This window comes from Ptychodera flava, chromosome 13, assembly GCF_041260155.1.
Source record: "Ptychodera flava strain L36383 chromosome 13, AS_Pfla_20210202, whole genome shotgun sequence".
Lineage (NCBI taxonomy): Eukaryota > Metazoa > Hemichordata > Enteropneusta > Ptychoderidae > Ptychodera > Ptychodera flava.
The window spans coordinates 6,031,184-6,054,236 of NC_091940.1; the positions used below are offsets into that span (position 1 = coordinate 6,031,184).

General features: G+C 36.9%; 2 protein-coding genes across 3 annotated transcripts; both read left to right on the top strand.

Moving 5' to 3' along the window:
• The first annotated feature begins 298 nt into the window (after nt 1-298).
• LOC139147227 (sphingomyelin phosphodiesterase 5-like) lies at nt 299-9,746 on the top strand. Of its 2 annotated transcripts, none has more exons than XM_070718245.1 (7): nt 299-407; nt 1,713-2,575; nt 4,962-5,037; nt 5,184-5,324; nt 6,079-6,168; nt 6,944-7,203; nt 7,789-9,746. In XM_070718245.1, exons 2-7 carry the CDS (start codon nt 1,754-1,756, stop codon nt 7,873-7,875), a joined length of 1,476 nt encoding a protein of 491 aa, XP_070574346.1. In that variant the 5' UTR covers nt 299-407; nt 1,713-1,753; the 3' UTR covers nt 7,876-9,746. The 2 variants fall into 2 exon arrangements, with proteins under 2 accessions (XP_070574346.1, XP_070574347.1); XM_070718246.1 differs by lacking the exon at nt 299-407 and adding an exon at nt 725-856.
• A 3,387-nt stretch (nt 9,747-13,133) lies between these two features.
• Nucleotides 13,134-22,285, top strand: LOC139147228 (glutathione synthetase-like). Its single transcript, XM_070718247.1, has 11 exons — nt 13,134-13,278; nt 14,755-15,041; nt 15,462-15,540; nt 15,755-15,909; nt 17,216-17,332; nt 18,520-18,681; nt 19,146-19,215; nt 19,852-20,055; nt 20,606-20,687; nt 21,503-21,692; nt 22,098-22,285. Exons 2-11 carry the CDS (start codon nt 14,770-14,772, stop codon nt 22,219-22,221), a joined length of 1,455 nt encoding a protein of 484 aa, XP_070574348.1. The 5' UTR covers nt 13,134-13,278; nt 14,755-14,769; the 3' UTR covers nt 22,222-22,285.
• The last annotated feature ends 768 nt before the right edge of the window (nt 22,286-23,053 follow it).

Here is a 23,053-nt window from a genome sequence, read left to right on the forward strand (position 1 = left end):
AGTGGAGTTTACTGCTGAAGTTGCTACAATAGCATAGCAGACAGACATTCATCTGAACATTCCGTTATTTGTATCATAGCACAGTCGTTTGGTGGGCTATTCAGCTCTGGGACTATTCGCCCCATAGACGAGTGTACAGAAGCTTCTGTACACTCGTCTATGGGGCGAATAGTCCTAGAGCTGAATAGCCCACGAGGGACTGTGATCATAGATAGCTTGTCTCAATACAACAAGCATGCATTGATGGATGTACTGTGACCCGCTCGGTGAACTTGTGAGGTCAACAACTACACACAATAACATAATCTTACCGTAGAGGGCTACGACGCCCCATCAGCTCAGCTGATCAACCAACAGACGTCGAAGCCGGTGCTTATGCACTACTTCTACCGCTTTACAGCCACCGGGTAGGTAACTTAAAATCACACTGGACGAAAGGTGCATCTGTACTGTGCATGTATCCATTTTTACTCGTCTCTCAATCATTTCGACAACTGGCACCCCCTACATCACTCGAACTGTAAGGTCTGGCTCTATGCTATGCGACCTCGCAGATCGACCGATGACTTATTATGTATGTCACATAATACTCATTAGTTGAATACTATTGAAAAGAGATGTATTGTTTCACATATTTGCATTTTGTTACGTGGTATCTTTGGCTATCACGGAGTTTCACAATGTGCCACATAAAATAGACTTTGGCCGCACACAACGGCCAACACTCAACTCATCTGCAAGGTCGCGCCTTCAATGCAGATTGTCGATATCTGTCTGAGCTCGCCCGTGGGAGAAAGGGAGGGTAGGGTACATTGAGGTAGGAAGGGACCATGGTGTACTCAAATAGATTGTGCAGGTATGTACGTTCCGCCTGAATGGATCATTTAATTAAAAAATCTCTAAACACGGGTCAACTTTTCATCCGAAGAAACCGTGCTTTGATATTTCAGAAAACCTTCACATGCAGTATCATGTATAGAAAGAATATACTGACCTTATTTGCTGACCCTTGAGTATCCCTGACTGTAATGGGTCAAATTTTGGAGTACACATAGGTTTATCAACTCATATGTACTGGCATTTGTTGTAAAGTGATTGTTCTTCTCTTGCACTTTGTACTTTAGCATTGCAGAATGTATTACTCTTGACATAAAGATTTTTTATGTCCATGTTGTCACCATAGCATTCACCTATCATGGTACATCTCCACAGAAATATTCTATGAACAACTATCATCGGAATTCAGTGACTTCTCTTGGATGAGACATTGTAGAGATGCATGAGCTATACCAAAAGTGATAATAATTGTGACAAACCCATAAACAGGATTATCTCACTTATGGTACATTTGTTGGGATATTACCATTTTGTTACAGTAATTGTATATGTTATTTCATTGAAAAGTTACTGGGTTACACTTTGCTCAAGATGATTTAACTAGAATATGTACTCAGACAAAATGCCAAACTTTTTTGCCTAGCCTGACAACTCAATGTTTTTATTTTTGTTTCTTCTTTGGGAATATCTATATGATCATAGAAATCTCACTTCTATAACCACAACTTTTGTGTTATTGGTTGTCGGTATTACCAGAATTTGTGAAAATCCAATTTTGAATGAGGGGTAAGCGTTTGCTGATTTTAGATGCTCTGTGTATTATTTACATCACTCTGCATTCAAGGCTCACTGTCTGTGGTTTTTTTCTACCCTAGGATATTGTGCCAAAGCACTGACTCTCAACTTTGAGCTAATCATGCTGCAAGAAAAGCTGTATCCCAGTGACAGCCTTGAAGTTATTGGTTGGCTAGCAACTGAATTTGGAAGGAATCTCTTTCTCTGGTCATTGGATCACTTTGTTGGGATACTAGTGCCAATTCCACCAGATAGGAAAAACATAAAATATTATTTGACATCATTGCCATGGTTACCCCTGTATGGTTGTATTTTGCTTATCGCTCTGGTGTTAAAAATTCTTCTCTTTCCGGCATATGTCATGACGAACAGTTATAAAACTCCATACACAATCAAGAGGATAAGTAATGCTGATACCACTTTGAGAGGAATGAAGTACAAGGGTGACTTCACCATTTGTACAGCCAATATTTGTGCTTTGACAGAAACTGTGGCACACTTTACAGGTGTGAAGGATACACTACAGCGATGCAGAGAGATTGGGAAGAAAATTGCAAACTCAGGGAAGGATGTTAAACATGCGGATTACCACCAGTGCAATGATCATTTACCAGGAAACCACAAGAAACAGAACATCACATTTCCCGACGGGGATACCTCTCATGTTTCTCTGATGTTCCCTGAAAACATTGACTTCTTCTGTTTCCAGGAAACGTCGGAACTCAGTCTCAGTGCCTCAAGCACACTTGCTGCAGAGCTTAGCACACACTTTAATCACTTTGTATACAATGTAGGGCTTACAGGCTGGAAGACATATTTCCATGTCTTTGATAGTGGTTTGATGGTTGCAAGTCGTTATCCCATTCTTGATGTGTACTATCAGCCATTTTCACGTGTTTATGCACAACTGCAGCTTGCATCCTTTGGAGTGGTAGCTGTGAAGGTATAGTCTTAAATATTCTTTTCAGGAGTGATTTTGAAATTCATGTGCAAATAAATCAACTAGCTGATAATTTGTTCATCCAAATCATTTAGATTAGTGGTACAGTCTATCTGTGGTCTCTACATGTCAATATATATGCCAGGCTAAGTCTTTGACTTCTAACTGAAAATTATCAAAGTACATTTCTGTGTGCATTTTGGCTCCCTTTTTAGGTACACAAAGATTTAACTATTTTAAGGTATTATGCGCCTTGAAACTGAGAGACTAAAATTTTGCTCAAACTTCCCTTAAGGAATCTGTCAATCATTCTTTTTCAAAATCAAGAATAAAAATCAGGGGTCACCGTGCAAATTTTAGTACTACAGAAACAAAGTACCCAAGATTTGAAATTTGAAAATTGGAAATTCAAAATGGCCGTCATCCCTTTGTAAACTCTATGAAGAAAAAAAAAAATTCGATTTTTGTAAAACTAAGCTGGTGAAAGTTTTTCTTTCTCCAGGAGCTTCAAAATGATCCCCTACCATTGGTAGATCAGAAAAGAACTGTGAAAGTTTAAGAGTCCAAATATCTGTCCCCGAGGCACGACCTACCTTAATCCTCACTTCAATTTAAGATTTTCATGGAGTGTCAGTCAATCACTAGAGATGTATGAACACATAGAATGTGAAAGTGTACAAAGTCAAACCCATACAATTTGCCTGGCATGGCTACTTAACCCTTTCATCACCATGGTTTGGCCCATACTTTTGTTATCAGTGGCAATTGTGGATCTGTTTACAGGGAATTGGGGATGATCAGGTTAAACTTCCACAAGTTATTACATCCCGCCAAAGAGAACAAGTCATCGTTGATGACACAGTCCCCACTTGTCAATGGGTACTTTGATTACAGGTCCTCAGAGACGATAGAGTCCTCTTTATTAGGTCTATGATAAAAATACTTTTGAATAAATTCGCTTGATACATGTCTGAGTTGTAGTTCAGGACATGAAAAAATCATAATAAAATGGCCACATGGTGGCCGTATTGGATCGTATCACAAAATAAATCAATGTGCATATGTATGACATAGGTCACTGTCCTTGTACCAACTTTGATTAAAATCGGTTGAGATATGCCTGAGTTGTGGCTTGGTACATGAAAAAATCATAACAAAATGGCCGCACAGCAGCCATATTGGATCGTATCACAAAACAAATTAACGTGCATATGTATGACATTGGTCAATCTCCTTGTACCAAGTTTGAATAAAATCTGTTGAAACATGCCTGAGTAATGGCTCTGTACATGAAAAAATCGTAATAAAATGGCCGCCTGGCGACTATATTGGATTGTATCACAAAACAAATTGATGTGCATATGTATGACATAGGTCAATGTCCTTGTACCAAGTTTGAATAATATCGGTTGAGATCTGCCTGAGTTATGGCTCTGTACATGAAAAAATCGTAACAAAATGGCCGCACGGCGGCCATATTGGATCGTATCACCAAAAAAATTGAAGTGCATATCTATGACATTGGTCAATGTCCTTGTACCAACTTTGAATAAAATCAGTTGAAACATGCCTGAGTTATGGCTTTGTACTTGAAAGAATCGTAATAAAATGGCCGCCTGGCAGCCATATTGGATCTTATCACAAAACAAATTGACGTGCATCTGTATGACATATGAAGTAATCCTTGTGCCAAGTTTGAATGAAATCGCTCCTTGCATTTTTGAGATAGCTGCGTGAACGGACGGACGGACGGACGGACGCACGCACGCACGCAAGGACATGACCAAACCTATAAGTCCCCCCGGACGGTGTCCGTGGGGACTAACAAGTATTGCAACTAGAGTTGGTGGTGTCTACACAGACTGGAAGATCTGTCACTTGAGGGCGCTCTCTACATTTCCCCCTCTTCGCGACGGATCTTCCAGTCTAGTGTCTATACTGTAATCATAATAAATATTTACTTGCTCTTGTAATAAAGAGCATGACTTTTCTACATAACCTTGAACCCCTCACATTATTCTTGCAATCATGAGGTCAAGGTTACTGAAAAAACCAAACAGTAAAAAATATGAAAAAACATCTTATATTTGGAGCCCATCAAACTAACCACAGATTCATATTTTCGTTCAGTTTCACTTTCTGTTTAATGATTTTGAGGACATCAATAAGATCAATAAGATCCAGATAGGAGAGAATATCAGTAAATTTCCATGGACACTGCTCCTGTCAGGACACCTTATTATTGGGGAGAGTCAAAGATACAGGTAGAATAGAATGTTACTACACCACCAAGGAGACTCTCCAAAGGAATTCTTTAATAAACCGGTTTCACTGTATTTGTAAATTTTGTCAAATATCTATGAATCTTTTTCTTTCTTTGAAACTGCAGGTTGACCTTGGGATAACAAAGGAAGAGAAAAGTGCTGTTGGTTTTATAGCAAACACTCACCTGCAGTCTTATCAAGGTACATACAGGCAGTTAATCTTGCTACAATGTAGTTTCAAGGGTATTCTGATCACCAACTATTAAACATTTTCACAATCAGTTATGAAAACAAAACACAAAGTGCTTGGAAAAGCAATTATTCAATATGAACATTCTTTGTTTCAGGAAAGGACCCAATCCATCAGATTCAAATGAATGAAATTTTGCAATGGCAAGAAGAATTCAGAACAAAATCTTTGCAAGATGGGGAAGTGATTGCCTTTGATATACTGTGTGGAGATTTTAACTTTGATAACATGTCTCCAGGTAAATTTTTAAAATATCAGTTGATCGTAGTTGTCCAGTAAAAGTCATAAAAAACACTGTTTGATCACATGATCCGAAGCCTTTTACATATTAAGTTATTCGACTTGCACTCAGTCAGCATCCCCTCTCTGATTGATTGATGGACTGATTGATTGACTGATTGATTGATTGATTGATTGGTTGATATCTTACAGGTTCAGTACGTAATGCCAACAGTTTTTAAATATTGTTACAGTTACTGAAAAAAGAACCATAAAATTGTGTTGAATTTCATACAACCAAATAGTCACACTCATAATTTATTGTTCAAAAATTTCCTTTCCAAGGTCTCATATATATATAGAGAGAGAGAGAGAGAGAGAGAGAGAGAGAGAGAGAGAGAGAGAAATATAATTGTTTATTTTGAAAAAAATTCTGAAATATATTTTTTATGAAGAATCAAAAAATATGAAGTTCATGGAGGTGATATTGTATCTTTACCTTTGACCCAACATGTCAAGATCAATAATACTCCATGGTTTACTTTTAGTTTCGAAGCCATCCATAGTTGTGTCTCTGTAAAATATGTTGTGATGTTTGAGCTTGTGTATAGCTGTATACTATTTCAGGCAAATGGGAAAACTCGTTTTATGAAATGCCAACATGGCAGAAGAATCTTCATGAGGATTATAGCAATTATTCTCAGAACATAATGTTCCAAACAGGTTTTTCTGTCATATTTCTGTTTCTCATGTTCAGTTTTTTGTGATTTCAGGTGAAGAGGCAGATTCAAAACACAGATTGTTTGATGTCTATGAAGATGTGTGCAGAGAAAGACCAGGCAAAGATCACAGCTGGTGCATTGGTTAGTGATTATAAACTGTTAACAGGGAGGTTTACACATTGTGTTAAATGCATTCTTCTCAGCTGTGTACTTCTGAGTTTCCAATAACTAAAGTTGAATTGTATCAGAATATTAAAAAATCAATATAATTTGCAACAATGTCAAAATTAAATAAGTAATATAAAGTTGCATTTACTTTCAAAATAAGATTTCCTATGTACAGATTATAATGCACAATGTATGACTTTTGTATATGTGGAGATGCTGTATTAAGTGCCTTCAAATTTAGAAACTCAAACTTGCCACAAGGAAACTTAAAATCATTCCCTTCAAAATTAATCATAAAAATCAGAGGTCACTGTCCAAAAGTTGGTACTAGAGAAACAAATTACCTACCGGTAATATTTTCTCACACTTAAAATTCAAAATGGCTGTCATCCTTAACTATGGGAAAAATTCGATTTTCAATTTCACTACATACAAGCCAGTGGAACCTTTATTTACTCCATGAGCTTCAAAAATGAGCCCACATAGCTATCTTGAGGTGCATTTACCTGAAAAGACGTTTTTGCCGTATAAGTGTTGTGTCAAGTTATACCTCTATACTCTCTGGTTTCACTTGACTCAAGTTTCTTACAATTGTATTACTATTTACACAACTATCTTAACATCTAATCCTAGTGTTCAAAGTTGAAGGAAGTTGGTAAACCTGTATAACAAAGAAGCAGTTCTCAAGTATTACCTCTAAATGCACATCGTCAGTTTTCTTTAATTTTATGTTTATTTTTCCGGCCAGGTACAGAAATCAGGCTTCCAACACTGTGGGATGAAGCAATTTCAACCCCAGAGAAAATGAAACAAACTTTGGATGACCCAGAGATGAGGAGTCAGTACCTGTATGATGCAGACATTAAAGGTGGCATGACATTCAGGATCGCTTACACTCATCCTGATATACTGAGGAAAGAGAAGGCCGGGCAAAACGATGAAAAGGAGTTTGATATCAATGGGAAAAGAAGAATTGATGTGATTTTATACAGAAAAGAGAATGCTGTGGTGAGTTAGGATACAGCAGTCGCTTTATGTGGACTTGTTTCTGCCACATGGTTCCTATTACCTGCTTTATATTGATTGAATTGCTGTCAATGATTTAACCAAGCAAGGCTTATTGAGCAAGCTAAGGTGCAAATCTTCCTGGCTAGCTTGCCTGATTTCTGTATCATCCTGGTTAATTATTATATGCATGGGTGAAATCATAAGGCAACAATGAGGGCCTGGTTTACAGTCTGTGGATATATGTAGCAAGATTTGGAAAGCTCAGTGATTTTGAAGACAGACAACTCATTTACATTGGGCCCTGTAATAAAGTTTGGTTGAAGTTAATCCATCCACTCCCATCACTGCCATCTTAAAAACAATGAAAATATCTAATGTTTAGGTATCAAGGGGTTGACTATAAAATTTGCAAAACATTGCATGTACTTCTGAGAAACCTTCAATGTCGTGATGATGACATCTGTGTTTTTGTGCTTGCATGGTTTCAAATGTCTGAGACTTTGTAATGAACATACATGTACCTATGTTGTCTTGTTCTGAAATCTGACACTTATTAATACTTATTTTCTTTTGTGTGTCTTTCAGGAAGTGACAGATTTAAAGTTTGTGACTCAGCTGGCTAGACTGACAGATCACATACCAGTATCCATGACATTCAAAACAAACCTGTAAAGCTATAATACAGCAAAATGGACAAGAAAATTCATATGGTGTGAAAAACTGATGCCATTAAAACTCTGAAAGAGAGCTTGGACTTGTATTTTTCTATGATACCGGTACTCCACTATATGTGAACAATGCAATGATATTTTCAACAAACAATGCAATTATGTTTTCAATGAGGATGATAACCACTTGTATCAGAGAAATTGCAAATTTGAATGTGACTGTAAAATTTCTCTCTATTTATATTTTATTCAAATTTTTTGATAAAATCAAAATAGGGTACATCACCTTCAATGCCTACCAAATTACTGGCTATTAAATGTAATTTGTTAGACATTTATGTAAATACTAACATGGCAGATTGAATTAATACTGATATGTCATCGGGTGTTCAGATGATCTGTGAGTTGTGTAAAACAACTTTATTGGTCATACACACTTACACTTGTTTAGTCTGCTAGGGAGTTGGTTCATTCATTTCAGTAGATATTGAATCAGGATTTTCAGTAGAATTTTTTTTTCGGGTTGAGAAATGTACATCATAGAGAAAAAGGTTAGGCAAACTTAGGAGAGGGGACAGGTGGTATGTCCCCTGTCATGTGGCAGATTTGTTAAAAATTTAATTTTGATGCCTTTGGGTGCATTGTGAAAAGGAAAAAGCATTGGCATACATGTTCTGTTTTCAAAGACAAGATTTCTTTTATTGACTAGATAAAAATCTAGGGTTTGTGATTTTATCTGAAGTAAAGATAAGTGCAAGAGTATATGTAAAAAACATTGAAGTATAAAAAAAAATTGAAGCTATATAATGAAAAAGGTAATTTTAAAACTATTCAGAAAAAATCTTCAGATTGTTGACTTATTGACAGACAACTGGGTATCTTGAAGATATTTGAAATTTTATCAGCTTTTTTGAGACAAAAATAAATTATAAATGCAATTGACATTTAGGGGAACATTTTAGAAATGGAGTTTAGAAATGGTAATATATTCATTTCAATTTGATAACATACCTCCAAGAGAATTTTTTCAAACAGATGATGTAATCATGAAAAAGTGTAATTATCATTCTTTCTATCAAAACCTAAAAAATGATCACAAAGTAACCTAATGAAAACATGAAAATGAAAGATCATGTTGTCTGAAAATTTAAATCAACAGTTTATTTTGAATATTGCCCCAATACTTTAGAGATAGGCATGTGCTGTTTAACAGGTTTATTTTCTGAGTCTTATCAAGTACAAATATAAATTGAATTAACTTCAGGAAATTATGAAACTGCAAGTCACCAATAATGAGAAAACTATGGAAAGAAAACATTGTGGTCAAAGACCTAGTCTATTGGGTTCAAATATGTATAATGAACTCCAAGGAACTGGCAAAACCAGAGTTGCTTGACTTGAGAAAATTAAGAGAAAACAGTAACCATGTTGATTTCAAATATGCAGAATCAACTGCAAGCCTTGTCTTCTTATGAAAAGTCAAATAAACATAAATGTTCTAAACATTTTTGTGCATATTTTATTAAATGTAAGCCAGATAAAAAACTTGTTCTTTCAGGGAATGGATAGAGGTAAAAAACAATGTTTTAAAAGAATAGGGTTGTTGAAAGTTTAGATGTTTGAATGGATAGGATATTTTCTGGTGTGTCATCACAGAAAGTAAGCTAATTTCTGACACTTTTCTGAAGTTAACTACTTTTACTATGACATAACCAAACTTTGGTTTATGAATTACACATGTACAACCATGACAACTGAAAACAGTGAGATAACAGAAGGCCATAAGAATTATTTTCGCATTTGTAGTGAAAAAATTGTACTTCAATTGTTTGCCATCACAATAAATGACCTGGTGTATACCTTAGTAAAATCTTATCCATTTGTAATGATATCATGGGACTACAAATATCACAGAGTTTACATGGCACGTACCACAGGGGTCCAGGAGGAAAATACAAAGAAACAAACACACTAATAAATACGACTTGCAACATATTCTAGAAGCGACGTCAGTATCACTGGTACTCCCAAAATGACCACATCACATCTTGAATATTTTGCCTGTGTTATTTGTGTGTTTGTTTATTTGTTTGTTTGTTTGTTTATCATGGCCTTCCTTGACACAAATCATGACGGTTGTGATATATTTCTTTGTTTTCAAATTTTAAAGTTATCTGAGTTAGTAACTTTGTAAATTTTAGAAATCGTAAATCTTGATCAAAGTAAAGCATATTGATGCTGAGACTGATGTTTGATGACACACATGGGAATGACGTTGACTATATGCAGTCAAGAATATTCATTATGGATGGGGCATTAGAAGAGATTAATGCCAGATAGATGCAAAAATATGACTTGGGGGTATTGCCAACCCTTAACCTCTAACCCTAAACTGTCAGTCTGACATCTGATGTCAAATTTGCACCCAAACGACAAGACTTGGAGATGCTCATACATGTGTATGTGCTCAGCTGGAAGAATTTGGCACAAGACCAATGCCAACTAGCAACAATGGATCAAGATCCACCTTGGTTCACAGTTTATTCCTCACCTAAAATACCAGCAAGTGCCTCATGGAAGGGACCATTTGATATGGGGGCTTGGAAGATTGATTTTTGAGCATCTTTATCTCCCATTTTCACCCGGAATTATTTTTTCTATTGTGTGAATTATGGAATATCTTTTTTTCACACTCGCTTAAATGCCAATTTTTGCTGTTGTGTTTGTTAAGATGCTCTTCCTTATATAACATAGTGAACGTCAATAAGCAAATTAAGATTTAAAGCAGCACAAAGTTTCCATGAAACTGTAGGCAAACAGCATCTGCTTCAGGAAATGGAAAGTTTGACAGAAGCATCCTTTACTACTGTAAAATTACTGATGGAGACAAAGAAGAGGTCATCAAGGTCTCAATTCTAAGAAAACCACTACCACTGTTAGTAATGGGGTTTTTTACAGGTAGTAGGCTAAAAGCATGCCGACTTTTTTAAGGCAATCTCTCTGAATCTTTTTTCAAAATCTTCCAAGCTCCCCCAGGATATCAAATGGTCCACCCCTATGATGTCCCAATTAGGGTTAAATTTACACCGTACTTTTCTCTTTAAGTTTGATTTTCGTCGGAGGACCGTGCTGAAAAGATCTGATGTTTGTGTGTCCACAAGTTTATTGACCTCTTCAAATGAAATCCAGTGTAATATAAGTCAACCTGTACAGGCTAGCGACGTCTTTGTGGCCTTGGTTATACCAGCTTTTGCTCCACACATTTATGACCAGTGAAGATTCTATCAGAATAGCTCGTTATCAAAGATGAAGTTGGGTACATATATGCTGAGTTAAGACTCACAGGGCATCAAATGTAAACAGACAAATAAGTAAACAAACAAGACAAAAAAGGTTCCATCTGCTATCATATTAGATATTATTACACATATAATGGAGTATAAACTGTAAATATTAGATATTGTTACACATATAATGGAGTATAAACTGTACTGAAATATTTCACTCAAAATGGATAAGATTACCGTCAACTGCAATTAGGGACTAGTCAGTTTCTTCAGTTTGGGGTGGATGATTTTTTTTGGGCATCCAAAAGTGGCTGACCCCCCCCCCCCCATTCTCACTTTTGAAAAACAGGATATATATATATATATATATATATATATATATATATATATATATATATATAATATATATATATATATATATATATAGTGTTATATACTTGTTTAGTTCAAGATCAGCTGGAGTAGAGTGCTCAATACTAGAGTAGAGCTAAATACACAACTGAGTTGATCAGGATAATCTAAAATATTACATTTCCACTACAAATTTGTTTCGTATAGGCTGCAGAGCCGCCTACACTCATCGGGTGGCTGTGAAACAAAAGAAATCGTTTCCCGCCTAAAGTTTCAGTCGATTACAGCCACCCGATGAGTGTAGGCGGCTCTGCAGCCTATACGAAACAAATTTGTAGTGGGAATGTAATATTTTAGATTATCCTAATCAACTCAGTTGTGTATATATACGGTAGTGTTATATACTTATATATTATTTTTCTAGTTATATTTTAAATACTAAGTCACTCTGTTTCAGTGAAATTGTTGAAATGTCAGTTGTAAAATAGGAATTTCAAATTTTTAATTATACAGTATTTGAATGAGCTGTGAATGTATTTCATTCTTTCTATGCATAACCAGATGTCCAGAACTGTTGTACATAACGGATGTCAATCATTAATGTCAAAGAGAGAACAGCAGTAAATCAAAACCTTCAGTGGGTATTTAATTAAGACAGTTGCCAGCCATCCAATTACATCCCATGAGAAGCTCTAGAGAGCTGTTTTATAAGTTGTAGCCGAATCTGATGCGCACAGTGTCTGAGAGGACCTTTTCGTTTATTGTTGAAATCATAACAGCTCAGCTAATAATGACAGGAACTGCTTTTTGTTAACTATAATTTTACTCATGAAAAAACACCTTTTATATTAAAACTTGTGACAGGAAGGAAAATTGTTGCATAATGAGAACGAAAATATTTTTATCTTTCTAAAAGATGTCACTGCATCAATTTACTGTGAAATTTTAGTGCATATCATGTTGCTTTCTTATACTGAGTCTTCATAGAGAAAACAGAAAAGGACAGGATTTTGTCATGCTTTGTCAATGAACTGCAGATTTTATAATAATTACTACGTTTTGCAAAACGGGCTTTCAATTTGTTAACATCCAGACATCTCTGATATATTAAAGTTTTGCGCCCTAAGGGCGTGCTGAAACTGAATGATGTATTTCGTGGCTGGTATAATGCTTTACAAAAGAGACTTTCAATTCGCAAACATCTAGATATCTATATAGAGGGCGCTCCGAAAAATGCAACTGAATGGTGCAATTCATGGCTCGTACGATGTATTTTCGGTAGGTATGAGCCCGTGTTGTAATTCAAACATACACTGGAACCCCCCCCCCCCCCCATTGTGCATTTCAATAAAAAATGGTGAACCCCCACTACCAAAGTCAAACAAGGGTGTCCACCCGGCTGAAGAAACTGACCAGTCCCTTAGCTTTAGGCTACCAAACCACTTGGCTCCGTTTCGAACTACACATCATGTAGCGTCTCGAAACATACCATTGTTACCAACACTATTAATCAAAGGTCGCTGTGAATGCAGAAGTTGAAGTAATATTATGAGATATATTCCTCCATTATGATGTCAAATGTCAGGCTGGGATACATGATTGCGCGCACGTTTGTTCCTTTGATATCTCCAGCAGCAGGCCACTTTTATTAGAACGTCGGGTAATTGTCATATTACCTGATCAGCTGCAGCAGCCACAATGAGACGTCTGCTAATGCCCAATATCATTTAAGTTCTGATATCAAGCTTACTCTTGGACCACGGCGCAAGGTATAGGTAACATATTTAATTTGACCGTATATGTCTGTGATTTTTTGACGCTAAAGCAAACCATCACAAGACTATTTTCTATTTATCAACACGATAGAGCTCACTCTAGTTATTCAGGTTGTGGTAACAAAATCGATCTTTAGACTTCAAGTTATTATGGAGTTAGCCTGAACTACAGCAGCTAAAGGCACCTAAGAGTTTAATGCTTGCAACTTGCTGCCATTCTTGAACGTATGATTTCCTTATGTTCAGATCTGAAATGTAGCTTTGCGATAGACGATCAACTTTTGGCAATGTCACGATTTCTTACAGGAGGACAAAGTCCTACCCTACAATATTTTTCTAAAGTTATTTATCCACTAAGTGCATTACTTTATAACTTTGAGAGCATGCCGAGTCTGTCTGTCTGACTGACAGACACTCGTACCTGACTCGTACACAGTTCCTGTAATAGTGATCTGTCTCTGCCAAAGCCTATGTTATGTTTTCTAAAATAAATTTGTTTACTGGATCGCCTAATAAAATTCGAAGGCACAATAATCTGTAAAAATTTCAGGCATCACTGTTTGTACATTCTGCACCGCCCGCTTTCTTTCGCTGTAGGCCCTAAATGGCTGATATTGCCGTTAGAACTGTGTTTTTCACAATTGACTGAGCAAAAAGCAAACACGTAGTTCATCACCTGTTCAAGAACACCTATCAGATATGATACCATCCGAGATTTTTCATGCTGTGGTCGTTGAAGGTAATTTACGACCGACCATTCACCTCATATCAGCCAGCGGAATAACATAACACATAAATAATGCATGTCAACAATCTGGTTCCGAAATTATGTTTACATCATTATATAGTAATTTACTCCGCATGGATAAGTTTGGTTGCTTGATGACAACATAACGCGTATGCATGATGACAACATAACGCGTATATCTACCGGCCCCTTCCACTTCAGAACTCAACAGTGCTAAAAAACTCTCCCAAACTCGATACGTGTTTCTATCAATACATCAAAGCACAATTCTATTCAACAAATGTCTTAATTACAAATCAAATTATCACTGCGATAAGTAGCAGGGAATTGATTGCAAAAAGGAACCTTTGGACCATATCAATTATGGAGTCAAAGTAATATATTTACAGGCGGTCGAAAAAATGTCAACGTTGTCCAGATTGTAATTTATTTTCGTATTGTTGTCATTAAATAGCAAGAGAAATTAGCAGCAATTCGATGAGGGAGAAATTCAATGTGATTCTGTTCCCTGTCTTTTCACACAGAAATCATTAACTTAATTTAAATAACAACCGTGTACCGACACCTTTCTCCTTTCAGTTTTAACATGCACGTATAAAGTTGACACGATCCGCTGCTTCAGAATAGAACAGCACACAGTTAAAACAACAGCGGACTCAGCCCAGGAGTCTCGAGAAGCGATGAAGGTATTACTGTGTTTAGGTTTCTAAATCATTTTATAGATCCACCGTACAGCCATGGAAAGCTGTACAGCACTACCAATCAATGACGATGTTCTTGAAGACATCGTGTCACAGAGTAAAGACTTCGCCAACGTCCACGGAATCGTCATGAGAAGACGGGAATCACCAACATCATCGGAACTCGTGTGTTTCACACCGCACACTCTCCTGCCTTCCCCAGTCCCGCGGAAGTTATTTGAAGAGGCGCTTGGCGTGCAGGGTGATTTCAATCTACTAGTTCATGGAGTTTCCAGGGACCATGGCTTTCTTAAAGAAGCCATGCAAGAGTAAGTTGTACATGTTGTATTTTTCAAAAATAAAAACAAAATAGAAAAAATGTAATCGTCGCCCCCTAATTTCAGGGTTTTTTTTATTTCTCTGTGGTATTGCTCTTCTTCGAATCTTTCTGCTGCAAACGTCAACTTCCATTAATATTGATTTATTTATACTATGCATAGCATGAAACGACACCGCAAATGGATGCGAGTTTTGAATGAAAGAGTTGCTCTCAGTACAAATTCGAAACATTAAATTTAGCCTAATTGAAACCACAAACTGAAAGTTGTTACAGTTTTAAAGTCAATTCACTATTTTAATCCCAGAAATACAAAGCAATGTTACGATTCTAATCAAATGTTACTGTAGTCAAATGGCTTTGGCGGCTCTTTTCTTTGTCTCATTAACATGTTAAGGTTACTGTTTTCCAGTATTATAAAAGAAGATGACTTTAACAGAAGACTCTTTGATATTTACGAGGATGTTTACATCAAGAACTCACCAGCTCAGGTATTTCAAGCAAGTTCACATAAAATGTACTGTTTATGTGATTTCACATATGACTTACTTGGCACTGCAGAAAATCTTTCAAAATTTACGTTTTCTTTTTGAAAATTAGTTTTGAAATTCGTTTCTCAGCTTAGTATTTGAAAATATTATGTGAATAATATGATTTAATATAAATCTCTGTTTGAGTCACCGTTTAATGTTTACATTTTAACAGACTATAACCCTTGATATGTTGAGATCAGACTACATGTTCGATAGCATAGACGACAAACAAAATGAAGTGAGTGACGTTAAACTGCGACAGATAGAAATCAACACTTTTGCCAGTGGTTTGGCCGGACTTGGATCGCAGGCTACTCATATACACAGGTAATTTAGCTTAGGAGCTATGTTAGGCCACAGAAAGAAAAGACTGAGTTGTGTTTCTGATCCTCACGAGCGTCGATCTAGACCAGCTGCGTCAACTCTTTCACTTGAAAAAAAAGGACAGTTAGGCACGGAAGAAAATGTTACATGTATTACCTATGGGAAGCCGTTTGGGACCCCTCGGCGACAACTCTTTCTCCATTGAAAATGCATGTAATAAAGGGAAAGCAACTCCACACATTGTTCATATCTGCATTGTTTGCGTTTTGTGTATGATATTGTGTATATTGTAAGTATGTATCATGTTTGGCTATTTTATGTAGTGTTGATCAGCCATGATTGATTAACCCTTTATTACATGGCTTGAGTTGTTCTTGTCGCATTTGAAGTTGAGTAATTATAACCGGGTGGTATTTTTTTGGTATATTTCGACGGTAAACATTTTTTTCTACCTATGCATTTTCAATGGGGGTCCCAAACGGCTCATAAGTATCTTTAGGATCACATGTACACAGAATACAGTTCTTAACAGATGAGTTATCAGCATCGTCATGTTAAATGTCAGAATAACATTCTTGTTTGTATTTTGGGTTTTTTTATGTCGGAAGTTATATCGTATAAAATATTTTAAAATATCAAAACCATGTCAACGTATCATCTTGTAAGAAACCTAGGATGAGAAGCAAACCTATTATTTTTTGGCCTTGTTTATTTTACATTTTCAATCCTGTCTACAAATTAGTGATTTTAATGACCTTGCATAGCATACCATTCTAGCTTTTTAGTAACTCTTTGTGGATTAAAGACGCAATTCGATCTGAGCATACCGACACTTCCTTAAGTCTGAAGTAACTTTTGTTGCCATGTGCACGTCATGTCTGCATAATTTGTCTGCCAGAGTCTCGAAACTTTCGTCTACTCTTGTTGAAAGCAAGTAAGAGTTACGACAAATATTATTAAAACCTCAAATTTAAAGATAACATTATTCAAATATTCACCGAACGCGTCGATACAGATCAACAGCATGTTTGTAAATACTATTGAACATCGTTTACTTTCGTCTTCTATCGTTCCAAATGAAGTAGTTGCCAATCTCCTAGTGCCGTTGAAGACGTGTATTTTCAATTTTATCTCTGTGTGTCGATAATAACAAAAAACAGTGGTTGCACCAAGAGTAGTCTGTTTATTTTCCTATTATCGACCAACCATGATAATTGTTGGCAAATCGAAATGTTCGTTAGTAACAATTTAATCAATTTTAGTTAGTTACTGTCGATATTTATCACCATCAGCCATCTTTCCTTTGCAGGTTTAATCTTGAAAATCTCGGACTTTCAGACAAGGCGGCTAAATTACCTGACAGCAGGGCTGTGGACAACATGGCGGAAGGATTTGTTGAGGCCTGGCGTCTCTATGGCAACGAACGGTAAACGCAACAGCTCGCATACGTGCTATGTCACACGTAATTTTCATGTTTTGTCGATGAATGGTTACAGCTAAACTCAAATCGACGCTTGTTCTTTTCCCTTGGCAATTTATTATTTTTTTCAATATCCCACAGGTGTTCATGATCTTATTAACAGATTCTGATGATCATTTCATCGGCTAATATATTATGCTGTTTGTCATAAAAATACTATCACACGGTCACCTGTGAAATAATGAAGTAAACAAACATCTTTACAAAGCTCACAAATAGTATTCGACATCCGCGAACTATTAGCTCAACATTCTCTTGATAACTCATCCGGGTCAATACTAATTGTTACTGTGAATTAAAGACCGAAAAATAGATCCCAACTTAGGGTAAAACTTCTCTTCTGCGTGAAAACGTGATTTTAAGATATGTGATTTCGAATTATTTTCGATCGCCCCGTTGTACAAATGCATGTGGTTCACTATAACGAAGATGACGTTGACAATAAGTTGAATTTTGTCTCAACCTTGTAAATCCAGGTTCGATTCCAGGATCTTCAATCTTCCCTACAAAATTCCCCTCGGGGAAGAGATATGCAAACTGTTGTACATGATTTCGAAAGCTACCAAAACCTACCACTTCTTAAATTGCTCACCCAGTTCCCTGCAAATAGATCTAAACTCACTGAACCAATCAATGGTGGTGAAAGGGTTAATTGTCCTGGATTTTACAGAGTCATCCACTAATCTGAACTTTTGGATTCTCAGCCCATATCATATAAACGGAACACGTGACTCAGAGACTCTGAAATTTTGTTAAATACGAGGCCTTCAAATTACACCAACAAGTTGTTTTAGCGAGATGACGAAATTACTAGCGGATGTTTATTTGTTAACTCAATGTATAAACAGTGTCGACTGCAATGTCTTTTACAGGAAATTCTTGGCTGTACGATATTGAAATGTCAGTGTTTCTTCATTTTACTTCTATTGTCGAGTGGCATTTTCCGTCAAAAATTCAAGCAAACTTGAAAGCTGCTCAATTCATTGAAAAAGACAAAAAAGTAATAATCTGATATACTGTCCATCAATAATTTTATCACGAAGGGCAATGGAGAGTGCAGTTAAAGATAATCACTTCTGTCAGTTTGTTACTTAATGCATTCAATTTTACCGTCTTTCACTGCTCCGATACAGGGCAGCAATTGCGTTCTTTATTGAAGAAGTGTCGTGGAATATCACGGATCAGAGATGGTTAGAGTATAAGATCCGTAGCATAAACAAATCTATTCCAATAATTAGAAGAACAAGTAACGACTTTGTGGAGAGAGCTAAATTAGACCACAATAGGCTAATTATGTAAGTAATGAGATGTTAATTGTTCCATAATTACAAGTTACAAAGATTTATTATCTCCAATTAATTTTCTAATTAGCCTGAATTGCTCAAATGAATAGTCAACAATTAGAAACGTATCAAAATGTTATGAGCTAAAGTGATTCATTAACACGAAGAGAACTACAAATAAGTTTCGCACAACCGGAGCTCGAAATTGTTTCAAGTTTTATACCATTGATATGTTCGTTATTAAAACACCATTACAGAACGACAAATATATCATTTTTAAGCAGGATTCCCTATAAATGTATTTATATTCGACAGCAGTAGACGGTGTATGCGGCAAGATTCAGAATGCTTGTTCTGAAGAACCCACTTTATAAACAATTTGACTGAGTCGTCCTGGAGACAGCGCCCTCTACGCAAACAATAAGGAAGTTTTATACAGTTCTCAGATAACAGAAATGTGTCATTTTTCTCAACAGCGACAAATATGAGGTAGCAATAGTATACTATCGCTATGGCCACGACCCGGGTCAATATAAAACAGAAAAGGTAAGTACAATGCATTGATTGTATACTAAACATTCGAAAAAACCGAGGTGTCATGGTGCGTTTATTGGTGGATTGACTTTTCACATGACGTCTCGATGAAACCCTAATCACTCTTCTTGGTTGCACTTTGAGTGGGTGAAATGCCATGGAAAGATTTGGTTTGTGAGCGGAAAGATATTTGAATAACTTTGCTCTAGACCACAGCGTTCGACCAATTAAAATCACGTTTTCAACTGACAAGTTGCCGAGCATGCATCGTTGAAATATCGAGTTATTATCGATGAAATGTGTCTCCAGGACTGTAGTTTTTACCTCAGGAAAAAACTATAGGAACTTTTGCAAATCATAAACAATGGATGCTCTAGAAACTTGTATTTATATCAAGTAAAATATTATTGTTGCGTATGTTAAAAACTTTAAATTTAACAAAATGTTGCGATAAATAAAAAAGGTCTCATGGAGTTTTTAACATTGAGTTATTTTATCGGTCAGTAACTCCATCATACTTCTTCATGTGGCGGTAAAACTGGATCTTGTTATAAACTAGCCAGGATCCCTGTATCTTGATGTTGTGATTACGACTGTTTCTAACATACAGATATGCCATTTTTAATGTACGTGTCCCTTTCACACCAGGCATGGGAAGCTCGATTGATGATTGAGAAATCCCTGGCAATCAAGTGTCCATCCGTGATGAGTCATTTAGCAGGATCGAAGAAAGTGCAGCAGGAATTGTCCAGACCAGGAGCCCTTGAGAGATTCCAGAAATACTTCCCCGATTCAGCAGGGTCGGTTCAGAGGATCAGAAACACATTTGCAGGACTTTATGCACTTACTATGGTGGGTGGAATACATCTGTGTGACAATCTTCTAATCATACACTCATGGGTGTATCATCCCAAGATGTAATACTAACCCAATATGAAATACTAACCAAATATTGACTTATTTGCTCAGTATTATATCATAATGATTCAGTAACGACAATCTTCCGCTCCACTGACTAAGAGCCAACCAGTTAGGTTGGGTTTAGGGCGCCACCACGATGTATGACGCGGCATTCAACAGGTGGTTGAGAGTATATGAAAGTGGAGATATACTGTTATCAATGCTCCTGTCCTGCAAACATTATTTGTAACTTTTGCTCGGTTTGCCGTTAAGTCGATATGTCAATATTTGTCGTGCAACCTCTTTTTGGGTGAATTTGTATGAGAAATATTAGATTGTTGGAGACAAAAATGTAAATGTTTAGCTCTTGCCTTAACTTTTTTGGATCAAATCCAGATTCCGTTATTCTGCTATAACTGTTCTTTTTTGATTTCTGACCATTCTACCCACATTTCGATGTTTTTTTTTTCGTGATTCTTACATTTCTATATCTTCACATCAGGACAAAGATGGTGACGCTTTCGTGCAGGAAGCCATGGCTCGTCCTGACAAGTACGTTCTGAAACCACAGAGAGAAGGGGGAGGTGAGTCACGTGATTCGTTTGCCTGGTCAAGACATTAATTTTGGTCGCGTGGTTAAACTTTATCCCAATATGGCATCAATCTTTCGCAATATTTTAATCAATCTAGCGTTATTCTTGCAACTTTTGGGTAACATTTTGGATCGGGTTTGAAAAAACGCGAAGTGTCAACATGCCGGCTGGTGGCGCTGCACCACATAACATCCATCAAACTAAAAAAGAAGACACTTCTTTCTTATTCTCGTGGGCGTCGGTCTGTCGAGACTATCTGCATCAGCCTTAATTTTTCGGGTTAGCTTGAAAATCACCTTAAACAGATGACAGTGCGTTACGCATAGCTGCAGAATTTTTTATTATCTGTAGATCACATGTACTCACTGTAAGTTTTGAACAGTGAACTTATCGTTGTCATCTTGCTGCGTGTACGTGTCAGAATTACCGCTGCTGTATGCAAATATTCATTTGTTTGATATTTTCCTGTCAGTAGCTGGATCTTGTGAGCTAAGTAGGGAAAAAACGAAAATAATAAAACTGGACGACAGCATGTTTTGTCAGAAATCTAGGATGAGAAACAAACTTGTAATATTTCGGTCTTATAATGTGAATTCTTAAAATATACGAGTATTACAAATTACAACTCCACTTGCTGCATGCTATCTTTTTCACCTTTCACCCTGTTTCATCTAGATTAGCCATTATAAAATTACCGAAATGAATCAAAGATATTGCAACATAAAAGGATGAATAGATATAAAATCAAACTGACCCTCTCTGCACTGACGGTTTGGGGTTTTTGTATCACCTTGTCTATTGTCAAGGAAACAACCTTTTTGATGGTGATGTGCTGTCAAAATTGCAAGAGATCGGTCAAGACTCAAGAAGAGCGTTCTACATAATGATGGATCGGATCATGCCGCTGGTTGTTAAGAACTATCCCATCCAGAGCGGACGTCCACTTGAACTTAAAGAAATGGTCAGCGAGCTTGGAATATTCGGTGCGATAATAAGGTTAGACTATAGCCTCACCGTAATTGGTTTTTTTTTAATTAAGTTTTCGGATCTACGAAGGTACAGATAGAGGTGTCCGGGTTGAATAAGGGGACATCGCCAATACTTTGAGATGATCTAAACAAGCACAGTCCCAGGCGATTTCAAATGAATGAAACAGCTCTTCAATGTTACATAGTTATTCTCTGTTACACAGTGAAGGATATCGATGAACGCACTAATTTGGCATAAATAATGCAAAAGTCATCCTGGTACGAGCTTCAGTAAAAACTCATCGACTGTATGTCTTATCAAACAACAGTGCACAAAACTCAGAATATATAAGCGAATCAGCATAGAACATAGACTTTGCGACTATTTGGTATTTTTGCAGGTGTGTAATGAGATTTTTCATTTTCCTTTCAGCAAAGGCGAGGAGGTTCTGTACAATAAGACCTGTGGCCATATCCTCAGAACAAAATTAAAATCTGCTCTTGAAGGAAGCTTTGCGTACGGAACCGCTGTGATTGATAGTCCGTACCTTGTGTGATACTAACAAGTTGTCCGATTGACGCATTCAATCATATTCAAAACATGTTTACACGCCCCCCCCCCCCCAAAAAAAAAACCAAAAAAACAAAAAAAACCCACCAGACTGTTTCCCTCGGCTTTCGACCTCAGGAAACAGTCTGAGATGACTCACAGGCCCGAGGTGTTAAAGACGTATGTATGCTGTTGCTCTCATGACCAGTCAATATATGTCTTATAACACACCTCATCCGCAGTCATGCATAAGAACGTACCATACACAAAACCAGTTGTATGTAATATGTTGGCGTGGTTCGGCAAAACGTTTAATGCCCTTCTTGGAAACCAGAGTATATTTAGTTCTTCTTCAGAAAGTACGATAAACCAAGAAATTTCTCGACTATCGTGTCGCTTGGCCGCAGACAACATCTTTGTTTACATTTTTGAAGTCAGTGGGCATCATTTTTCGGGACTGATGCCTGGCACACTTCCGACAAATAATGCCTTATGACATCGTTTACGTGGATCAGCACAAAAAGAACGCATCCCTCGTGATTATCAATTAGAACGAATTAGAACACAGACTGCGGACGAGGTGTGTTAGAATGTTGAATGACTTTTGGGCGATATATTGATCATCAGGTCATGTATGCACTGCACATCCGGGTCATCCGTCTGAGATGCGTGGTGCCTTCAAGATCCGTCATCAGGAATCGTTCAACTTGCCTCAGGCTGCGATTACGAAGGCAACCACCTTCAAGAATGGTCACATCTGTTGATAGGGTTGGGTATTTTCTGGATTTTACGCCTGCAATGTATATCACTGTGAAAACTCAGGAACATTTTAATTTTAA

Coding starts and splice junctions, on each gene's coding strand:
- LOC139147227 (XM_070718245.1), top strand. CDS start 1,754: ATGCTGCAAGAAAAGCTGTATCCCAGTGACAGCCTTGAAGTTATTGGT. Junction 5,038..5,183: donor TCACCTGCAGTCTTATCAAG/GTACATACAGGC, acceptor TCTTTGTTTCAG/GAAAGGACCCAATCCATCAG. Junction 5,325..6,078: donor CTTTGATAACATGTCTCCAG/GTAAATTTTTAA, acceptor TTGTGATTTCAG/GTGAAGAGGCAGATTCAAAA.
- LOC139147228 (XM_070718247.1), top strand. CDS start 14,770: ATGGAAAGCTGTACAGCACTACCAATCAATGACGATGTTCTTGAAGAC. Junction 15,541..15,754: donor TCAAGAACTCACCAGCTCAG/GTATTTCAAGCA, acceptor ACATTTTAACAG/ACTATAACCCTTGATATGTT. Junction 20,688..21,502: donor ACCACAGAGAGAAGGGGGAG/GTGAGTCACGTG, acceptor TCTATTGTCAAG/GAAACAACCTTTTTGATGGT.